Here is a 23,849-nt window from a genome sequence, read left to right as displayed (position 1 = left end):
CGTTGGAAGTCCCGCGCTTGCGCGCTGCAGTACCGCCTGCTGGCCTGGGCAGGTCCGCCGGCGTTTGTGTGAGGGGTGGTCATCTGTGCGGAGGCCGCTACGCTCCCCAGCGACCTCCCAGGGAGTCGCCATCATGAGCAGCACCTTAGCGAAGATCGCGGAGATCGAAGCCGAGGTAATGGGCACAGATGGCGCTTCACTCTCCCTTGGAGTGTTCTTTCTTAGGTAGCGTTGCTCTTGCCCGTACTTTGTTCAGCCGCGTCAGGACCGGGCCTGCGTTATCCTACTCCCCTCAGCCGGGCGCCGGGCCCCCCGACTCTCCTCAGCCGGGGCCCGCGTTCCACACCCCTGCTGCTTGGTCAGTGCCCCGTTCTAGTGTTCGGCTCCTGTCCGAATATCGCTCTTCTCAGTCTTTTCTGTGAGCAGCACAGCCCCCCCTTCCCTCCTCCAGCCCTGACCCGCTCTCGCACCCCAGTATCTTTCATCATCTCCTAGAACCCGACCCCCTTTCCCCAGTCTCTCTACTCGGTAGACCGCGTTTCCCCAGAGTATTGCTCCTAGGAATGGATCTGGGATAACATCTGCGGTTGCCTGTTGATTCCACCTGAATCACTGTGCTTCTTTTGTCTGAAGCTCTCAGAGTTCTTTAAAATCAGGAGAGTGGTGATCTTCTGTCAGATGGAGCATACCACGTACAAGCGGTAGAAAAGGACTCCGCAGCTGAGTTTCACTCTGATTTGTGGATGTGAATTTCAGTGACCTTGGTTGGTCGTGTCCCTTCTACTTTGGGCCTCAGTTGACCTCTTTGTAATGAGGGGAATGGGCTGGGTGATGAAGAGGATGAATTTTGACTCCAACTCTGACTAAAATGGGTATATTGACCTCAGATAGGATCTAGAAAAAAAATCATTCACAGTTGGGAGAGCATTCATTCTGGATATTTTACCCTGTAAGAACTGCTTCTGATTTATGACCGTGATTCCTCCCTTGCAGATGGCTCGGACTCAAAAGAACAAGGCCACAGCACACCACCTAGGGCTGCTTAAGGCTCGCCTTGCTAAGCTTCGTAGAGAACTCATTACCCCAAAAGGTGGTGGTGGTGGTGGGCCAGGAGAAGGTTTGTGTTTTTCTTCAATATTGGTGTGTTTTTTTGGTGTAATTTCTTTCAAAATAATACAGGTGTATGGTTTAAAAAGAACTTTAAGCTGTCATATAGAAAAGTGTAGATGTGTATTTTCTAATCCTAAATTCTTGAGTGTGTTTAATTCTGCTGGTTTCAAAGGCCAATGAATTTTGTCTAAGGGATGAACTAGGGTTTTATGCTGTATTTTTTTTTTAAGTTTATGTTTTTTACACACAACGTGGATCCTGAACTCAAGATCCGGAGATTGAGATTTACGTGCTCTTCCCAACTGAGCCAGCCAGGCACCCTTGTGTGTATCCTATGGTGATCCAAAATAGGTTTTCATTGGTTTACAGGAATACATAAATACTGTATTCCTAGAGGAGGGCCACGAATTTGGCTTTGACGTTGTTTGAGGCCATTATTTAAAAAAAGAAAAAAAGAAAAGAAAACCCGGTCAGTCACACAGTTTTTTTTTTTTTTTTTTTTTTTAAGATTTTTAAATTTATTTATTCATGAGAGGCAGAGATCTAGAGAAGTAGGCTCCCTGCAAGGGGCCCAATGCGGGACTCGATCCCAGACTCAGACCAGAGCCTGAGCCCAAAGCAGGCGCTCCACTGCTGAGCCACCCAGACATCCCTCCCACAGAGTTTGTAAGACAAAAAAGAAACCCATTTTTCTCTTAATCTTTTAAAAGCCTTTATTTTTTTACTTAAATTTGTTTTTAATTCTAGCATTGATTTAACATAGTGTTATATTACTTACAGGTATACAGTATAGTGCACAATATAGTGATTCAACACTTTCACTTTTTTTTTAAAGATTTTATTTTTTTGAGAAAGTGCGAGTAGGGAGGGCCAGAGGAGAGGGAGAAGCAGACTCCTCACTGAATGCAGAGTAGGGTTCAATCCTGGGACTGCCGGATCATGACCTGAACTGAAGGCAGACACTCAGTTGACTGAGCCACTCAGGCACCCAGTGATTCAAGGATTTTATACATTACCCAGTGCTCATCACAAGTGCTCTTAATCTCCTTCACCAGTTCACCTGTCTCCCCACTCACCTCTCTCTAGTGACCATCTGTTTGTTCTCTATGTTTAAGAGTCTGATTTTTTTTTCTCTTTTTGCTTTTGTTTCTTATATTCCAATTAGGAAGAAACTCATTTTTAAAATATTTTATTTATTTGAGAGAGTGTGTACACATACAAAGGGGGGTTAGGGACAAGGACAAGCACAGAGGCTGATATTGGGCTCAGACTCTTAACCCTAAGATCATGAGCTGAGCCAAAATAAAGTCACCTGGCAGCTTAACTGAGCCACCCAGGTGGACCACCCATTTTTTAGATCAGTTATTATATAATCTTTATTATATAATCTATTATATGATCTTATATAATCTATATAAAATTCTGTGCGTACTGGAAAGGTGTATAACAGTGTAAGTAGAGGAAGAAAGTTTCTAAATAAATATTCCGGGATCCCTGGGTGGCGCAGCGGTTTGGCGCCTGCCTTTGACCCAGGGCGCGATCCTGAAGACCCGGGATTGAATCCCACGTCGGGCTCCCGGTGCATGGAGCCTGCTTCTCCCTCTGCCTGTGTCTCTGCCTCTCTCTCTCTCTCTCTGTGTGTGTGACTATCATAAATAAAATTAAAAAAAAAATTCCATTGAACAATGTTAATTGCTATTTTGTGTACTTAATCTCTGTAGAGGTAACCTGTAGAAAGTTTGAGAAATATATCCTAGATGGGTAGACTACCAGAATGTGAAAGGAATTTCATGAATCTCAACACTTCAAGAGATAACTTTCCTCTTCTTTTTGATATTTATTGATGTTTTAGGTTTTGATGTGGCCAAGACAGGTGATGCTCGAATTGGGTTTGTGGGTTTTCCATCAGTGGGGAAGTCAACACTGCTTAGTAACCTGGCAGGGGTATATTCTGAGGTGGCAGCCTATGAGTTCACTACTCTGACCACTGTGCCTGGTGTCATCAGATACAAAGGTGCCAAGATCCAGGTGAGTCAGGCCTGCAGGCCACAGAAGGGAAGAAATCCATTGTTTTATTCATTTAAAAAGCACTTATTGGAAGCTTTCTGTATGCCAGGCCTGATCTTTGATCTGTGAGACCCCTCTTGCCTAGCAAGGGAGATAGAGCAGTATATAAAGACAGTAATACAATGGGATAGTGCTTGTTAAAACACAGAGAAAGAAAGGACCGCTTTTTCACCTAAGGATATTGAGGAAACATCTGGTAACACTAAAAAAAGCTTCATGTAGAAAATGGCAGTGCAGATGGGTCTTGAAGTTCAAGTAGAATTTCATCAGCTAGAGAAGGTAAAGGGCAGTTTCAGGTAGCCATAGTGGTAAGTAGCTTGCTGTGGTGCACGCTGTAGTGTAGATAGGAGTGATAGAAACCGAATCAAGGAGAGTAGGTTGGAGCTGAATTATGAAGGGCCTTGTGTGCCTGGTAAGGAAGTTGAATTTTATCTTCTGTGTAGCCAGGAACCGTCAGAACCTTTTTATTTTTACTTATTTATTTTTCATCAGAACCTTTTTAATAACGTGGTAAGATCCTTTTTATTTTTCATTTTTTTACTTTTTGATAAGTTCCTTTTTATTTTATTTTACTTTTTTAAAGATTTTATTTATTTATTCATGAGAGACACAGAGAGAGAGAGGCACAGACACAGGCCGAGGGAGAAGCAGGCTCCATGCAGGAAGCCTGATGCAGGACTCGATCCCAGGTCTCTAGGATCGCACCCTGGGCCGAAGGCGGCGCTAAACTGCTGAGCCACCCAGGCTGCCCAATAAGTTCCTTTTTAGAAGATAATTCTTGTCTGTGAGGCCTAATGAAATTGGTGTTTAGAGAAGTTGTTCGTAGATAGGTAGTGGGTTTAGGGCTCCCAAGTGAAGAGTCCCTTTGGGTATGAAAGAAGGTGTATGCAAGCTTTAATAGGTCATACTCTTGTTGGCTGCACAGCTAAGAAAGCAAGATTCTGAGTTCCATGGCATTTGAACTTAGGCTGGAAGTTCCCAGACCTTCTCGTTTCACATCACCCTAGTGTCTCAGGAATTATTTCCTAACACCTCTTCTTGTCCTGGTAATTTTTTTATGGTGCTCCAGGCTAAAAGAAATACTGAATGATTCCATCGTTAGGTCCAAACAACTTAAATATTTATGTCCTTACAGCCATAGTTATTTATTTACCAATGGGATGTGTGCACTGTTGGATACCATATCAGTTCTCAAACCTTGGAATCAGATTGGAAACCACTACATATGTCACATTGGTTTTTGTGTGGCGCTTTTTATTATAGCAACTGGTAAAAAATCTAACTTCCCAGACATTTGGATATGACATAATTGAAAGCAGTGTAGTAGGATGTAATGTTGAAATTGTGAGCTAGGGCAGCCCGGGTGGCTCAGCGGTTTAGCACCGCCTTCAGCCCAGGGCGTGATCCTGGAGACCGGGGATCGAGTCCCACATCGGGCTCCCTGCATGGAGCCTGCTTCTCCCTCTGCCTGTGTCTCTGCCTCTCTCTCTCTCTCTCTCTCTCTCTGTCTCTCATGAATGAATAAATAAATAAAATCTTTAAAAAAAATTGTGAGCTGTGTGGAGCTAGTAGTTCTTTCATTGTCTGACATTTATCAAGAATTGGTGTTTTTTTTTTTTTTTAAGATTTTATTTATTCATGAGAGACACTGAGAGAAAGGCAGACACATAGGCAGTGAGAGAAGCAGGCTCCCTGCGGGGAACCTGATGTGGGAGTCTATCCCAGGACCCTGGGATCAGGACCTGAGGCAAAGGCAGACACTCAACCCCTGAGCCACCCAGGTGCCCCAAGAATATCTGTTTCTCTTGAAAATTTAGGATATCTCATGGCACCCTTAAGTTCTCTCTGGTGCCCAGAGTACCTTGGCTTGTTGTTTGAGAACTATTAGTGTAAGCATCTGTTTTCCCTCTTGCCGAACTACACAATGAGTTGTGAGGTGCATTCATGCTTTTTCATTAATCTGAAGTAGGAAAGGACCAGTGTCCTGGTGGTATTTTCAGTGTTTTTTTTTTTTTTTTTTTTTCCTGCCTATGCAGAGACCGTGTTGGGGTGTGGGCCTTTCAGGTACTCCTGTGTCCAAAATGTATATAACTAGAGTGAGGATGCTTAGGCATATATATCTGGACCACTGCTTGATGCCATCTGGTTTTAGTGTCTTGGTGATAATCACAGTTTTGGCAGCTCTGAGAATAACTTCTTCCCTGATGAGATGCTATTGATACCTCTTTCAGGGCTTTGAAGTATATCAGAATGGGAGCTACTTAACCCTCTCTTTTCTTGTCTTTCTCCTAAAGCATTCATTTCAGTGTCTCCTGACCTTTTAGGGGTTCCCCCCCCTTTTTTGCATGATGCTTTCTTTTCTGCCTCTGCACTTTTTCCTCCCCTTCTGACTTTCTCCAGAAACTAAGTTAAGGTGTACATAGCATGAAGATTGAAGATGACCACTCTTGAATGTTCTTTAAATAGCTGTTTTGTGGCAGAGCACTCATCTGTGAAATGGAGGGAGAGGTATACAAAATTAGAACCATTTAGTAAGAATTAATATGGAGGGAGAGTTCTGTTTTTTTGTAATGAAGGATGTGCCTAAAAATGGAACGGTACCTCTTGAGGTAATGAATTACTGTGTCTGGAGGTGTTTAAGTAGTGACTGAATCACCACGTATTGGGGATGTTCTAAAGAAAACTGATTTTTCACACAAGTAGAGATTAGCGGGGATCCCTGGGTGGCTCAGAGGTTTAGCGCCTGCCTTCAGCCTAATGTGGTCCTGGAGGCCTGGGATCAAATCCCATATCAGGCTCCCTGCATGGAGCCTGCTTCTCCCTCTGCCTGTGTCTCTGCCTCTCTCTGTCTCTCTGTCTCTCATGAATAAATAAATAAAATCTTTTTAAAAAAAAAAAGTAGAGATTAGCCTGCAAGGTGGATATTCAGCTTCAAAAATATTTATGGGGCTTATTTTCACCTTGCTTGGGTCCCTAGGATTTGTGTTTTCCTATATAAACAATTGCACATTTAACTTAACTGCTTTAATCTCTAAAGGCATTTAGTTTGAGTTAGTTTAACTTTGAATTCTTAAAATCTACAGTTTCATGATTTAAAGAAATATTTATCTCTTGGATCTAATATGACATTTAGATGCATAAAGCACAGGTTATTTTATTGAATGAAATTTAGTTGCCATGTCTACAGCTATAGCACCCTGAATGTGCCTGACACTCTCTGGAATTTAGTTGCTATGTTTAAATAGTTCCATGTAACGTTAAAAAATCTTTCCCTGTTAAGAAAAGCTAAATTTAGGTTGTTTTTACTTTTGTAGAGGCTTCAATAAATTTTCCCGTTTTCAGTTGCAGTAGTTAGAAAACCTGTGCTGTTTTTTCTGACACTAGGAGAAATATGGTCTTTTATAGCCATGTTCTAGGTTTAAGAGTTTTAGATTATCCAGATGGATTTTCCTTTTTGAGTTCTTGATAACATTAACGAGGCTTTAACATACACCAAAGCCTTTTGCTGATGATATATATATATATATATTTTTTCTTCTCAGCAGTTCTATATATATATATTTTTATTTTTATTTTTTTTTTATTTATTTATGACAGTCACACAGATAGAGAGAGAGAGGCAGAGACACAGGCAGAGGGAGAAGCAGGCTCCATGCACCGGGAGCCTGACGTGGGATTCGATCCCGGGTCTCCAGGATTGCGCCCTGGGCCAAAGGCAGGCACTAAACCGCTGCGCCACCCAGGGATCCCTCAGCAGTTCTATATAGCAGATACATGTGTAGCAGAATGGAATTTACTGTTATAGATTCTAGAATCTTTGGGAGAGTTGAAGAGATAGACTCTAGACTTAATTTCTAGGAACAACTGATGATAAACTTTTTGTTTTTTCAGACATCTTTATTGAGGTATAATTCACATACAATAAACTGTAGATAAAGTATACAGTTTGGTAAGTTTTGACATAGCTATATACTGGTGAAAACATCATCATAATTAAGATCATGAACACACCATCCCCAAAAGTTTCTGCATGCCCCTTCCCTCCTGGTGTCCTTCATCTCCAAGCAATTACTTATTTATATTTTGTTACTAAGATTAGTTTATATGTTGAGTTTTACATAAATGAGACCATGTGTAAATATAAATGTATTCGCTTTTGGTTGGCTTTTTCTTTTTCTTTCTTTTTTTTTTTTTAAGATTTTATTTATTCATGAGAGACACGGAGAGAGAGAGGCAGAGACACAGGCAGAGGGAGAAGCAGGCTCCAGCAGGAGCCGTGAATATCCTACATGATCACAGAAGTAGTATCAGGAATAGATTAAGATTGAAGCAGTCCTCACTAAACTACAGACCTTATTCAGATATATATGTGTATTTTTTAAGATTTACTTATTTATTCAGAGAGAGCTAGAGAGAGACAGAGACACAGGCAGAGGGAGAAGCAGGCTCCATGCAGGAAGCCCGACGTGGGATTCGATCCCGGGTCTCCAGGATCACACCCCGGGCTGCAGGTGGCGCTAAACCGCTGCGCCACCGGGGCTTCCCCCTTATTCAGATATTACCAATTTTCCCACCAATGTCCTTTTCCAAGATTTTATCTGGGATCATCCCATGTTGCATTTGTTCTTTTTCCTTATTCTCTTGCCATCTGTAATAATACTCAGTCTTATCCTTTAAGACTTTGATGCTTAGCGTATTGATTAATTATTTTGTAGAATATCCCTCAGTTTGGGTTTGTCAGATGTTTTCTCACAATTAGACTGAGGTATTATGTATTTTTGTCAAGAAGACACGAAATGATGGTGTATCCTCAGTGTGTCTAGAGAATTCATGACGTTGTATGTCTTTTTTTTTTTTAATTTTCTTTATTTACTTATGATAGTCACAGAGAGAGAGAGAGAGAGGCAGAGACACAGGCAGAGGGAGAAGCAGGCTCCATGCACCGGGAGCCCGATGTGGGATTCGATCCCAGGTCTCCAGGATCGCGCCCTGGGCCAAAGGCAGGCGCCAAACCGCTGCGCCACCCAGGGATCCCATGTTGTATGTCTTAATTGGTGATGTTGACCTTCATCGGTTGGTTAGGGTGGTATCAGCAGGATTTCTCTACTGTAAAGCTACTATCTTTCTTTCTTTTTTTTTTTTTAATTTTCATCTTTCTTTTCGTAGTTAAATACCTTGGGGAGGTACTTTGAGAAGATATAAATCCTGTCTCTCAAACTTGCCCACTCATTTTAGCATTCATCTGTGGATCCTATCTGCAGCAGTTATTCTGCTTCTTGACAAATGGTGATTCTTTTTCTCTTTCTTACTACTTGTTACTACACATTATTAATTTACTTATTCGATAATATGTACCAGTGTGGGTTTGTGGATATTTATTTTATTTTATGGGTTATAATCCAGTACTGTCATTATTTTATTGTTTTGTTCCAGCTTTGACAATTAGGAATTCCTTCAGGTTGGTTCCCATGTTCTTTCCATAAGCCCCCATCTTTGTATTTTCTTATTGTTGGCATGACATGATGTTCCATGCTAATCTTAGGTTTTTCCCTACTCTGGCCCTGAGGTCAACCACTTCTAAAGGAGCTCTATTTTTTTTTTTTTTTTTAGGATTTTATTTATTCATGAGAGAGAGAGAGAGAGAGAGAGAGAGAGAGAGAGAGAGAGGCAGAGGGAGGAGCAGGTTCCCTGCAGGGAGCCTGACATGGGACTTGATCCCGGGTCTCCAGGATCACTCCCTGGGCAGAAAGCAGGTGATAAACCGCTGAGCCACCCAGGGATCCCCCTCCAATTTCTTTTATTAGAAAATAGTGATTAGAAATCAAGATCTGGTGTGGTCATTACTTTCCATGTATGCATTATGTGTAAATCAGTGTAACTAAAGTTTCCAAGTCAGGACTGATGTATTCAACATAAATTATAAAAGGGTAGCTCACTTTGGTGTATTAGTCTTAGAGGATATAACATTATTATGTAGTGAAGAAGAGGGAGGAACTTTGAGTAGGCTTTTGAAAGGAAAAGTTGACTAAGTGCCTCCTGAATTAGTTCTTTTTCATTGTGTTTATTTATTTAATTATTTTTAAAATTTATTCATTGTAAGTAATCTCTACACCTGATGTGGGGCCCAGACTCAAGACTCAGAGATCGAGAACCAGCCAGGTGCCCTCTGTGGTTTATTTAGTGGGAAGTATGTTTGTATAATGTCAGATAGAGTTAAAGCTAAGACTAATTTGAAAGGTTTTCTTTATTCATGAGAGACACAAAGGCAGAGAGACACAGGCAGAGGGAGAAGCAGGCTCCCTGCAAGAAGCCCGATGTGGAAATCAATCCTGGATCCTGGGATCACGCTCTGAGCTGAAGGCAAATGCTCAACGGCTGAGCCACCCAGGCATCCCAAGCTAAGGCTAATTTTATTTTATTTTATTAATTTTTAAAAAAGATTTTACTTATTTATTCATGAGAGAGACAGAGAGAGAGAGAGAGAGAGAGAGACAAGGCAGAGAGAGAGAGAAGCAGGCTCCATGCAGGGAGCCTGACGTGGGACTTGTCCCGGAACTCCAGGATTACACCCTGGGCTGAAGGCAGATGCTCTACTGCTGAGCCACCCAGGCATCCCTAAGGCTAATTTTAAATGATGTTTTGATAAGCTGCCACTCTGTTCCTGGTTCATTCATGTGGATAATTCAAGATTGGCCATATAGTGAACCCTTGGTATTTTCAGATTTTATATATGTTCTCAATTGTTGTCAGTGGCCTCTAATAGTTTGTAATTTTGCTGAGATGTGCATTTGAATTGTGTGCTATGAAGTTGGTTTTTATGTTCACATTGTTATGTACATATACTATGACTTCTATGAAGTTTTCTGTGAAGTTTTTACTGCATTATCTGGGCAATTAAGCAGTCATTTTTCAACTGAGGACACATCAGAGTCAGCTATGGAGCCTTGTGAAGTACAGATCAATATATGAACCCTACTTTGTCCTTTTAAGTTAGAATTTGTAGGGATGGATGAATTGTTAATGGTTTTACAGGTGATTATTATATGCTCACCTGGAATGGCTGCAGAAACTTTTGTGAATTGAGGAATTTGGAGGGTTTGCAAAAGCTCTTAATGTGTATTTTGTGAATATCAAGATCCAACTATTACCTACATTAAGGAATTGGTGTGGAGGCTCAACCTGAAAAAAAAAAGGGGGGGGACTATTAGGAGGTAGGTATGTATGTGTATTTATTTAGAATAGTGGAGAGGAGCAACAAATAGTGGTGAGGGAGAGCAACAATCTTAAGTAGGCTCCACGCTGAGTGTGGAACCCAGCATGGGGCTCAATCTCACAATCCTGAGATAATGACCTGAGCCAAAATCAAGAATTGGAAACCTAACTGACTGAACCACGCAGGCACCCCTAGAAGAGATTAATGCAGAATAATGGGTTTGGCCCTCAAAATGTGAGTTATAATCTTACTTGATTTATTAGGACTGTGATTTTGGGCAAATCCCTTAACCTCTGTGAACCTCAGCTGATATCTCAGAGTTGTTAGGTAATTTAAACTAGGTAAAGTATATAAAAAGGTATATAAAAAACCTGACATTTAAATACATTGTAAAAGTAATATTCAAGTTATCAGGAGGTTGGATTTGGATCTTTTATATTTTGGATACTTGAAAAATCATTCTGTTTCATATGTTCAGATTTGTGACTTCTTTTTTCCTTCTCTCCTTACCCTGTCCTTAATTTTGCAGCTCCTGGATCTTCCAGGTATCATTGAGGGTGCCAAGGATGGGAAAGGTAGAGGCCGTCAAGTCATTGCAGGTGAGTTGTCAAAGGCTGCCAGCCTGGGATGTTATCCCTTTATTGAGTACTATTTCTTTAGTTGGAGACTTTAGACCTTGGACTTAGAGATTTTATCACAGTGAAGGTCATAGTTTTACTTGACTTTTTACTGGAATAGAATGTCAGAACTTGAAGGGACCTCAGAAAATAACAGTCCAGATCTCCATTTGAGGAGAAACACTAAGAAAAGGAGAAGTGAAGTGCTTTAGTCCGTTGTCGCACTGGTTGTGGTTATTTAAAGTAAAATATTATAAAAGGCTAATCATAAATTTGCAACAGTCCACTACTCTACCTTTCCTCACTTCCACTGTCATTCCCCATTGGCAACTATTATTAACTTTTCAGCTGTTCCTTTTGTTATTTACCTTCAGATTTTCAAATATTGTGCTTATATTGCTATCTCACGATTAATTTTAGATGTCATCTTTTGGTTTCATGTTATGGTGGAGAGTTAGCTCTCTTATACTCTATACCTTTTTACCCATTTTTTTTATTTATTTCATTTTAAGTAATCTCTACACCCAACATGAGGCTCTCACTTAAAATCCCTAGATAAGAGTCACATGCTCCACTGACTGAGCCAACTAGGTGCTACCCCCCCCCCGTTCCTTTCTTTCAAACAAATTATATCAAAATTTTTAGTTAACTTATTAGTTATAGTTTACATTATTATGTATCAAATATGTAACTTTTGTTTAGTGCTAAGATAGGTGGAATATTATGACTTGGTTTCTTTCTCTTAAAATCTGTTTTTGAAATTTGTTTTTCATGTAGTGGTTTTTTTTTTTGTTTTACTTTATGTATTTGCTAATATTTTTCAAATGTTCTTTTTTTTTTTTTTTAAGATTTTATTTATTTATTAATGAGAGACACACAGAGAGGCAGAGACACAGGCAGAGGGAGAAGCAGGTTCCGTGTGGGGAACCCGATATGGGACTCGATCCCGGGACCCCAGGATCACGCCCTGGGTCAAAGACAGGCACTAAACCGCTGAGCCATCCAAGGATCCCTGTATTTTTCAAATGTTCTAAGAGATCAAATGCCTATCAGTCAGTGTTTTTCTAGATAGTTAAATAATAGCTTCAAATACAATCTTACTGATTTCATTCTTTCCCCACAACCCTGGCAGTATCCTCCTGTGCCCTCTTTTCTTGCTTTATTTTATATTTTTTAAAGATTTTATTTATTTATTCATGAGAGAGAGAGAGAGAGAGAGAGAGGCAGAGACACAGGCAGAGGGAGGAGTAGGCTCCATGCAGGGAGCCTGATGTAAGATTCAATCCTGGGTCCCCAGGATCACGCCCTGGGCTGAAGGTAGCACTGAACCACTGAGCCACCCGGGCTGCCCTCTTTTCTTGCTTTAATCTGGATTGGTTGCTTTCTAGATGAGCACTGTCCAGTAGAAAAAATGGTCTGAATCTGTGCTCTCCAGTATGGTAGCCTATAGACATGTGTAGTTATTGAGTGCTTTAAATGTGCCTAGGGCAATTGAGGAAGTAAATTTCAAATTTTATTTCATTTTAATTAGTTAGTATTTTTAAAAATGTAAACTAACCTATGTTGACAGAAAGCAGATCAGTGGTTGAATGGGAATCAAGGGGAAGGTTGATTTCAGAGGTGATGGAAATGTTCTGTATATTGCTTGTCTGTGGTATTTATACAGATATATATGTTATTATTTTTTTAAAGATTGTATTTATTTATTCATGAGAGACACAGAGAGAGACAGGCAGAGACACAAGCAGACTCCATGCAGGGAGCCCGACATGGGACTCGATCCTGGGGATCCAGGATCAGGCCCTGGGCCGAAGGCGGCACTAAACTGCGGAGCCACCTGGGCTGCCCTATGTTTGTCATTAAATTGTATTTAACATGGACACTATTTGTTTTTTGTAAATTACACTGATATATTTGTATATATACGTGATAATGCTGACAGTAAAGTTGACGAAAAATAAGCCAGATAGTCTTATGTTTTTAGAATTTTTATTATTTTAAATCTGACTTTTTCAGGGATTTAGGTTATTGCCTGGTTTTTGCCCTCATTCTGACTTGTTTTTCTGCTAGTCTATCTAGAAGTTAACATATCTTCTAGTTACACCAGTGGAAAACAAGGCACACGTTGCATATTGACTTCTGGCATAGAATTTGGTAACCTTAAGAACTTGATGTGTGTCTGTGTATTTATTAAAAAAATCCTTTGTCTTAATGGAACTCGACTGTCTCCCTCTCCCCAGCTTTTGAGTATTTGGCTTAGTAAAATCTTTATTGAGCTTTGCTTTGTATAAATTATTTTTTCCATTCTTCAGTGGCCCGAACATGTAACTTGATCCTGATTGTTCTGGATGTCTTGAAACCCTTGGGACATAAAAAGATAATCGAGAATGAGCTGGAAGGCTTTGGCATTCGTTTGAACAGCAAACCCCCCAACATTGGCTTTAAGAAGAAGGATAAAGGAGGCATTAATCTCACGGCCACTGTAAGTGGAGGGGATATGGGCCAGGCTTCTGAAGGTACTGGGGTAGAGAATAGATTGAGGTATAGGGATGTTGAACTTTGGAAATTACCTGGCTTCTGCCAGCACTAACTGAGGTAACGAAATGACCTTGTAGTGACTGACAGAGTAGGAAAAGAATTAACCTCAGCCTTAACTTCATTTCTTCTTTTGGGTTATTTGATGTGGTATGGGACCAGCCTTCATGAAGTAGATGGCTGCTAATATATTGTGTTTTCATTCATTTAACACAGATTTATAGAGTGCCTATCATGTGCCAAGCATTCTTTTAGGCTCTTGTTTGGTAAGGGAGTAGGTTAGAAGAGAGAGCAAAATAGACAAAAGTCTCTGTCCATACATTCTATGTGGAAAAGTAGTGAACAAAACTAATGAGTTAATACAATATATTAGATGATAAATCTAAGGACAAAAACAGGGAAAAGAGTGTTGCTGGGAGTGTTGATTAGAGAAGTCTTCACTGAGGTGACATGAGGGAGTGAACAAAAGGACTGTCTTGGGGAAGAACATTCCGTGTAGAGGAAACATCCAAGTGTAAAGCCCTGAGGTAGAGCATGCTTTTGCATGTTTGGGGAATAGCATAGTGAGCAAGTAGGAGAGTGGTAAGAGATGAAGTCATAGCATAGGACCATACATGCTTTTACTTTGAAAGAAATGCATAACTCTTGGTTGGGTTCCAGTTTATGGAGTGAGCATGATTTGATTTAGGTTTTGGTGGAATCAGTCTAGTTTGTTGAGAAAAGATTGAATTGGGTTAAGAACAGAAGAAACCAAAGCAGAGAAGCCATTTAAGAGGTTATTTCAAAAAAAAAAAAAAAATATTTCAGTAATCCAGTCAAGAAGTGATAGTTTTCAGAGCAGAGTTGTAACAATGGGGGAAAGTGGTTGATTTATCAAAAGATTTTGAAAGTAGTTGGGTAGGAATTACTTGTGGATTGGATATGAGTTGTGAGAGAGATGACTATAAGTTTTTTTTCCTGAGCTAGAAAAATAGACTCCCATTACTAAAATGGTAAGACTTTGAGTAGGATGAGGTTGGAGAGGAGGGGAAGATTAGGATGTTCAGTTTGAGATGCTAGTCAGACACCTCGTAGGTATATGAGGCTTGGAGAGGTATACATTTGGTGTTTAGTAACTCTGGAGCCATGAGCTTATCTGAGATAACTAGGAAATGAGTATAAATAGAAAGTAGGTTCAAGGATTTCGCTTTATGGCCCCCTCAGTGATTAGAGGTTGGGAGATGGGAAGAATCAGCAAATAAGACTTTTTAGACAAAGAAGAAAGAAAACCAGGAAAACCAGTTTCTTTACTTGGTTTCCAAGATTGGAGGAATGATCAACTCTGTCCAGTGCTGCTTGCTTCTAGGTCACATAATTGAAGATTGAGAATTTCCTGTAACATTTAACATTCTAGAAGTCCAGATAATATGACTAGCACAGAGTTGAGCTGTCCTGCTGAGGAGATCTTTCTCATTATCCTTTCATTATGTTTAAATTTGAACATTTAATGTTTAATATTTCTGTATTTATTTGCTAAGGCTGCCATCGTAAAGTACTATAGATTGGGTGGCTTAAACAATAGATACTTTTTTTTTTTTAAAGATTTTATTTATTTATTCATGAAAGACAGAGAGAGAGAGAGAGGCAGAGACACAGGCAGAGGGAGAAGCAGGCTCCATGCGGGGAGCCTGATGCAGGACTTGATCTCGGAACTCCAGGATCACGCCCCGGGCCGAAGGCAGGCGCTAAACTGCTGAGCCACCCAGGGATCCCCTACTTATTTTATTTTAATTCTGGAGGCACTAGATATCTGAGATCAAGATATGAGCAGGATTGGTTTCTTTGAGTTCTCTACTTGGTTTGTAGATAGCTATCATCTTCCTGTGCCTTCACATGGTTTTCCCTCTGTGGGTCTGTATCCTAGTCTCCCTTTCTTGTATGGACATTAGTGCCACTTGAATTAGGGCTTATCCATATGACTGATTTCATTTTAACGTAGTTACTTCTTTAAAGACTCTATCTTTAACCCTCACAGTCACATTCTGAGATACCTGGGATTTAGGAGGTCAGCATATGAATTTGGGTAGGAGTGATTCAATCCCTAGCATCTTCATTCGAGTTTGGAAAGATTAATAGCTTTGAAGTATTTTCTAATAAAAGTCAATTACTCTCATCCAGAATAACAGCCTTTAGAAATGAATTTATACCTTAGGATTATCCAGGTATAATGATAGATAGTTCTGGGAGATTTTTTTGCTCTGTGACCAGTTCCTGTCTTCTCTGCACATTCAGTGCCCTCAGAGTGAGCTGGATGCTGAGACTGTGAAGAGCATTCTGGCTGAATACAAAATTCACAATGCTGATGTGACGCTGCGTAGTGATGCCACAGCAGACGACCTCATCGATGTGGTGGAAGGAAACAGGTACTGACCAAGTGTATGATCTGGTGTCTGAATTTGAATTTGAAGCCTTATAGTGGAAACAACATTGGATTCTGAATCTGTAAGACATTGATTCTAACTCTAGGTCTGCTACTATCTCATAATAGTGGGCCTTGGTTTTGTTAGCTGTAAATTGGAGGGTTGGTTTTAATTTCTGACATCCTTCTTTGCTCTGAAATTTGATTATGATGGTCGAATTCCCCATTTCTTTCTTTTTCTCTTTTTCTCTCTTTCTTTCTTTCTTTCTTTCTTTCTTTCTTTCTTTCTTTCTTTCTTTCTTTCTTTCTTTCTTTCTCTCTCTCTCTCTCTCTCTCTCTCTCTCTCTCTCTCTCTCTCTTTCTTTCTTTTCTTTCTTTCTTTCATCTATTCATGGGAGACACAGAGAAGGAGAAGCAGGCTCCAGGCAGGGAGCCCGATGTGGGACTCGATCCCAGGACTCCAGGATCACACCCTGGGCCAAAGGCAGACACCCAACCACTGAGCCACCAAGGCATCCCTAATTCCCCATTTCTTTCTTTCTTTTTTTTTTTTTTTTTTTAAGATTTTATTTATTCATATAGACACACACAGAGAGGCAGAGATACAGGCAGCGGGAGAAGCAGGCTCCACGCGGAGAGCCCGACGTGGGACTCGATCCAGGGTCTCCAGGATCACGCCCTGGGCTGCAGGCGGCGCTAAACCGCTGCGCCACCGGGGCTGCCCAAATTCCCCATTTCTATTACTTTTTGTGAATTAGTCTATCCTCTACCTAAGCTGTGTCATAAGATGGTGAAGAGAGTAGTTCTCAATCTGCTCTCCCAGAATCCATCTGAGAAATTCTATAGGGTACCTATAGAATTCAGAGCATGCTGGGCTGTATATGTTCTAAGGGTAACCTAAAGATATAAACCTAAAGATAGCCAAAGGCAGCTAAAGTACCATGAAAAACTAGTATTAGTATTTTAAATCAAATAATAATTTAAGCCACTATTAAAGTTTTTCCTGACATTTGAGCATAATATTTTTTTTAAAAAAAGCTTATTTATTTATTCATGAGACAGACTGAGAGAGAGAGAGGCAGAGACATAGGCAGAGGGAGAAGCAGCCTCCTGGCAGGGAGTCTGATGTGGTACTCCATCCTGGATCTCGGGATCACGACCTGAGCCGAAGGCAGGTGCCCAACCGCTGAGCCACCCAGGTGTCCCATGAGCATATTTTTTAATTGCTTTCCTGTTTATTGGATGCATTTATTCGATTCTCATTTGAAAACAAAAGCCAATTCTTTGAGTTAGGCATTGTATAAGTGAGGCAATTGAAGCCTGAAAAGTTGTGGCTTGCTATAAATTAATAGTAACCTCAGCTGCCATATTGATATGGACATTAGGATTGTGACATTGTTAGATGTTACATTTTTTATTTTAAAAATTGAATATATTATTAAAAATACATTTACAATTCATAAAACAACTTTGTGGGAAATTGACTCTGAGACTTGCCCAAGGGATTTAGATCTAGGAAGTAACAGAGCTGGGAGTCGGTTTTTGTGTGATTCCAAAGCTTGTGTTCTTATGATGCATCTCAATAATTAGCTGCATGGCTCAGACAGGGTTTGAGTTTTGTTACATCTCAACTCATAGTTCACTTTTTGGACATTGTACTTTATTTTGGTAGGAAGCCTTTTGGGGGCAGGGTTGAGGGGTTGATCTGCTTTTTTTTTTTTTTTTTTAATTTTTTTTTTTTTATTTATGATAGTCACACACAGAGAGAGAGAGATAGAGAGAGAGGCAGAGACATAGGCAGAGGGAGAAGCAGGCTCAATGCACCGGGAGCCTGACGTGGGATTCGATCCGGGGTCTCCAGGATCACGCCCTGGGCCAAAGGCAGGCACCAAACCGCTGCGCCACCCAGGGATCCCTGATCTGCTTTTTATGATGCTTTTTATGAGTCTCTGATTTGGGGTTCTGGGCTTGGAGATGCTCATAATCACACTGATAGTCTTTTCAACAGCTCCAGACTAATGTCCTATTTTTCTTCTATTTCTCTAGAGTTTATATCCCTTGTATCTATGTGTTGAATAAGATTGATCAGATCTCCATTGAGGAATTGGATATCATCTATAAGGTGCCTCACTGTGTACCCATTTCTGCCCATCACCGCTGGAATTTTGATGACCTATTGGAAAAGATCTGGGACTATCTGAAACTAGTGAGGATGTAAGTCTTCGTGGAAAGGTCATATGGTTGTAGGAATTAAAACAGAGTGTCCTAAAATGATACTATCTGGAGCTCATTAACACAGTTTGTCTCATTTTGGAGATACAAATAAATAAATCTCTATCTGCTAGGCCATACTGAGGGCCTTCTTCCTTAATTGGAGGTTATCTGTGTGTGATCTTCTCCGGGGTGATGGAGGGTTGATTTGCATTCAGTACATTAAACATTCCAAGAAATAGGAAACCTCTGCTCCCTCTTTGTTCTAGTTACACCAAACCCAAAGGCCAGTTGCCTGATTACACATCTCCAGTGGTGCTGCCTTATTCCAGGACTACAGTGGAGGATTTCTGCATGAAGATTCATAAAAATCTTATCAAAGAATTTAAATAGTAAGTATCATGGGCATGTAGTGCCTTCTCTTCCCTGTGGGCTACTGATTCCACAAACTAGCAATTCTTAGGGTAGCATTAAGAAAATGGCATCAGGGGGTTGCTAAAATGCTTGCCTGGCTAGAATTCTGCAGTGTCTTCCTATTTATTCATTCATTCATTTGAGACATGGGCAGAGGGAAAAGCAGGCTCCCTTTGGGGAGACTCAATCCCAGGCCTCCAGGATCATGACTAAGCCAAAGGCAGGTGCTCAACCCTGAGCCACTCAAGTGCCTCTTCAATCCTAAAACCATGCTAAATTGGAGCAAGAAGAGCTTTAGAAGCCTTGTCAGGTCAGGATGGCTGCCAGTACACGGCTCTGATTTTCTCTTGTTAATTAGTTTCCCTCTTGGCAAACACAAACGTCAGTTGTTCTTGCCAGCATCATACTGGCCTCCTGTGGGTGCTGAGACCCCCTCTAGACCTTAAGCATGGGTAAATGCCCCTAAATCTCCTACATATACTTTCATTGCTGTTACAGGCTGAAAGAAATTTATAACATCTTATTTTGAGCTAATTGAGCTAATTTTATTTCATTTTTTATTTTTATTTTTTATTTTTATTTAAAGCTTTTATTTATTCATGAGAGACAGAGAGAGAGAGAGAGAGCGAGAGAGAGAGAGGTAGAGACACAGGCAGAGGGAGAAGCAGGCTCCATGCAGGGAGCCCCACGTGGGACTCTATCCCAGGTCTCTAGGATCACACCCCGGACTGCAGGCGGCGCCAAACCGCTGTGCCACCGGGGCTGCCCTATTTCATTTTTTAAAGATTTATTTGAGAGAGAAGTGTGCTTGTACACACATGGGTAGGGAGAGGGACAGAGAATCTGAAGCAGATTCCTTACCGAGCACAGAGCCTGACAGAGAGTTTGATCTCATGACCTTGAGACCATGACCTGAACCAAAAGCAAGAGTCAGATTCCCATCCAACTGAACTACTTTAGGCACCCCTGAGCTAAGTTTAGATTTACAGAAAAGTTGAAAAAATAGTGCAAAGAATTTCTTTATATCCCTCACCACTCTTCTAACATTATCAGCTCACATAACTATAGTATAGTTATCAAGAACAATTTTTTGCCCATCAATTGATGAATGGATGGAGAAGATGATGTGTATATACATACAATAGAATATCAGCCATGAAAGAGAATAAAATCTTGTCATTTGCAATGACATGGATGGAGCTAGAGAGTATTATGCTAAGTGAAATAAGTCAGAAACAACATATGATTTCACTTATATGTGGAATTTAAGAAACAAACGAGCACAAGGGGAAAAAGGAGAAAACAAGAAATAGACTCTTAATTATGGAGAAGGAACTGATGGTTGCCAGAGGGGAGGTAGTTGGGATGGGTGGGATAGGTGATGGGGATTAAGGAGTGCCCTTGTGATGAGCATTGGGTGAAGCATGTTGAATCACTGTATTGTACGCTGGAACTAATACAACACTTAAGTAACTGGAATTAAGATAAAAACTTAAAAAAAATACTTGTTTCTGATCCTGAGAATACCGAAAGAGTGAAGACCTTTATTAAACTTCACATTCCTTTTATCCAAAATAACTTCTAAGTGCAGGTGCTAATTTCCACTATCCTCAAACTGTTAAGTTTTGGCATATACTTGAATCAGTGAAGGAGAGTCTTGTAAAGTTAAATATTTTCCTTTTTCAAACCTTAAAGGTTTCTGTATAGCTCTTGCCTTCCATGGTGGCAGAACACTGATGCCTCTAGAGTTGTAAGTTAATGAGGGAATTAAATGAGAAGGGAGTAAAATGTTTTAGAAAAGAGACATATCAAAGCAAATAGAATTTTATTTGGTCACTGTTTTTGTTTTATTTTGTTTTGTTTTTTTTTTCCCCATTATGGAACAAATAGCACTTTAACTATCTTAATAGAAAAACATGTAGCGGGCAGCCTGGGTGGCTCGGTGGTTCAGCACTGCTTTCGGCCCAACGTGATCCTGGAGACCCAGGATCGAGTCCCATGTCGGGCTCCCTGCATGGAGCCTCCTTCTCCCTCTGCCTGTGTTTCTGCTTCTCTCTCTCTCTCTCTCTCTCTCTCTCTCTGTCTGTCTCTCATGAATAAGTAAATAAAATCTTAAAAAAAAAACAAAAACATTTAGCTTCAGGCCTACTAATTATAACACTTGTCCTTGTTGCATTCCATTTGTGTCCTTGAATACATGCATGTCCTTTGATCATTATGTATTTTCTGTGTTAAAAGAGTCACATCATGTAATCACTTTTTTTTCCTATTTGTTGCTACTTTACATAGTTTTCTTGACTTCACACAAAAACTTTTCCTTTTTAATTTCTTTAATCTGGGATTCATGATAATAAGGTCTTTGATATGTTTTGCTGCATTGCTCTCCAAAAAGGGCTGAACCTTTTTACATTGCCAGCAACAAAATGGAAGGCACTGATGTTAGCAGGCGTTAAATATGATTGTTAAAAACTAGTTTTCTGGGCAGCCTGGGTGGCTCAGTGGTTTAGCGCCACCTTCAGTCCAGGGTGTTATCCTGGAGTCCCTGGATCGAGTCCCATGTCAGGCTACCTGCATGGTGCCTGCTTCTCCCTCTGCCTGTGTCTCTGCCTCTCTCTGTGTGTATTATGAATAAATAAAATCTTTTAAAAAAAACAAAACAACTAGTTTTCTAGTTCAATATTATAAAATGGTCACGTGCATTTATCTTGCTTGTTAATGCATTGAAAAATTTTATGTATGTTTTATTAATGCTGTTAGTAAAATGCTGTTTTATCTTTTTTGGCAAAGTGAAGTATTCAGTGTTTTTTTTTTTTTTTTTTTTTTTTTTTTTTTTTTTACATAGATTTTCATCACTATTTTTTGAGATTCACTTATTTTAGAAAGAGAGTGTGAGGGTAGAGGGGTGCAGAGTCCTATGTGGGGCTCTATCCCATAGCCCTGAGATCACTACCTGAGCCGAAACCATGAATCGGACTGTGCCACCTACATGCCCCAGAACAGGTTTCTAAAGATGTTTTGTTGCAAAGGCAATATAATAACAACGTGGATGTCATTTTCTTTCCTTTGGTATATAGTTCTTAGCCTCTGTGGGACAGATCTCAGTATCCTGTTCACCAATTTCCATCACTAGCCCAACGTATTTTTAGTATTGGAGGCCTATAGATAAAAATTCATAAATTCTAAAAAATCAGGAGAACATACCAGTTAGGGTATCTTGGGAGGGAGAATTTTCCTAGCATGACTGAGGAGGAGGGCCCTATATTTATTAGTACTAGTACCCATTGATGGTTTTAGTAGACCCAATAAAAACTGGTATTTATAATAGTCTATAACTGATAGTGTAAGAATCAATTTCCAATCTGAATTATTTGAGTATTTTCCTATAACAAACCCATGCTTTCTTCTTTTAATTTTAAACTAGTCACATTTCTCATTTGTGTTTTTTCTCTCTGATTTTGCTAAATTGGTTCTGGAATAAGAGGAACCGCACAACTTCCAAAAGTCTTTGCCACTTTGCATCTGAAGGCTCCATTGTGCTGTACTGCAGGGGAAGCTAATGCCTTTGGGCTTTGAATGTGGTCCTTGACTGGGGAAAGGGGATGTTGCAAGCCTATGGTGCTTAAGAGCTAGAATGCTAAATCTACGCCGAAAGGTGGCACCCAGGTAGAGTAGAAGCTAGGTGATTATTTACACTGACTTTTTTTTTTTTTCTCCCTTCCATACAGCGCTTTGGTTTGGGGTCTGTCTGTGAAACATAATCCTCAAAAAGTGGGTAAAGACCATACGTTGGAGGACGAGGATGTCATTCAGATTGTGAAGAAGTGAAACCTTCCCTTCTGCCATCTGCTGGGCCAACCATAGCAGCTTTTCCCGTGACCAAGCACCCTATCCCAAACCCCTTCTGGCTTTGGCAGCCAGTGGATCAGGATTCAGGGGAGGGAGATGGAGGCCCTCAAACTGGAACTTTACTTGTCTTACCTTGGTGTCCCCTTATAAATTCAACTGCATAAAGGACCTGGTAGGCCAGCCAGCTATGTGCAGCTCATGTGTCATTGTCAGAATTTGTTTGGGGATGGACTGAATGAGGATGGGTATATACAGTGAGGTAGCTGCAGAAGGGGTTACTTGGGACCCTGGTCTTAGATGTGAAATGGATTAAAATGTGACTGCAATATCTCAGTTATTGTTTAGTCCTGGGAAACTCTTCTAACTGAATGTGGCTTTCACTCTACTCAAGTGGTCTTTCACAGGTGATACTGGAAAGAGGAAGGACATGATGTAAATTAACTGAATATTCCCTGCAAGGCTAGCCCATATGGGAGATAGTGTTGTGTGGCAGTTGTAAAGTACTCTGGCCATACACATCAAAAGTTTGAAATGCGTGGCCACTTATAATTAGCTGTGAAACCCTGCATAAATTACACAACCTCTAAACAGTTCGTTTTCTCCTGTAACGAGATAATGCACTTACCTTTTATTTATTTTTAAATGTTTTACTTTTTTTTTTTTTTTAAAGATTTATTCATGGGAGACACGGAGGCAGAGACATAGGCAGAGGGAGAAGCAGGCTCCATGTAGGGAGCCCCATGTGGGATTCCATCGCGTGACTCCAGGATCATGCCCTGAGCTGAAGGCAGACGCTCAAACGCTGAGCCATCCAGGCGTCCCTGGCATTTCCCTTTTAGAGTGGAGTTTGTTAGTATCAAGGGAGAGGGTACTTGTAAAATCCTTAGCACAGTATCTGGCATGTAAATAGTGAATGTTGGCTCTTATCTCTTGTCCTTTTCCTTTATCTGAACAGAGCAGGTTTGTGTGTAAACGTGTGTATGTATGGAGGTGTGATGTTAGAAGGAAAGGTGGTGTCAAGACTGTTTAAGAGGGTACTAAGGACATAATGAGAGGTTTTAGGCTGGGAATAGAGGAATATAAAGAGGTCACCCCAATACTGGGAAATTGGCAAAGCAATCTTTGTGCGGTAGACTGGGTTAGTGAGAATAATGGCAGAGGGAGGGTGTAGTCATTTTTGTACAGAGAAGTCTAAACTTGGTAATTGATTGACTTGCTCTTCAGTGAAAAAGAAGTGGGATAATTTCAGTGTGGATTACAGAGACAATAGAGAAGGGTAGTCCCTTAGAAAATCAGGAACGGAAGCAGATGTGCAGCAAGACAGAGTTTGATTTTTAGATCAAGTGAGCTAGCACTTCTAGCAGGTTGTGAGGGATGGGACTGTGGGATTATCCACATACTCAGCCTTTTTCAGTACTTGTTATTCATGCTACCTTAG

At 40.5% G+C, this 23,849-nt stretch overlaps 1 protein-coding gene across 1 annotated transcript; it reads left to right on the top strand.

The window, feature by feature from the left end:
- On the top strand, positions 1 to 22,739 carry DRG1 (developmentally regulated GTP binding protein 1). Its single transcript, XM_055323398.1, has 9 exons — positions 1 to 175; positions 994 to 1,117; positions 2,963 to 3,138; positions 10,920 to 10,989; positions 13,320 to 13,489; positions 15,814 to 15,944; positions 17,987 to 18,154; positions 18,421 to 18,543; positions 22,291 to 22,739. Exons 1-9 carry the CDS (start codon positions 134 to 136, stop codon positions 22,388 to 22,390), a joined length of 1,104 nt encoding a protein of 367 aa, XP_055179373.1. The 5' UTR covers positions 1 to 133; the 3' UTR covers positions 22,391 to 22,739.
- Positions 22,740 to 23,849: the final 1,110 nt, after the last annotated feature.

Source organism: Nyctereutes procyonoides, unplaced genomic scaffold, assembly GCF_905146905.1.
Source record: "Nyctereutes procyonoides isolate TBG_1078 unplaced genomic scaffold, NYPRO_anot_genome, whole genome shotgun sequence".
Lineage (NCBI taxonomy): Eukaryota > Metazoa > Chordata > Mammalia > Carnivora > Canidae > Nyctereutes > Nyctereutes procyonoides.
This window is presented reverse-complemented; position numbering and strand designations above follow the sequence as displayed.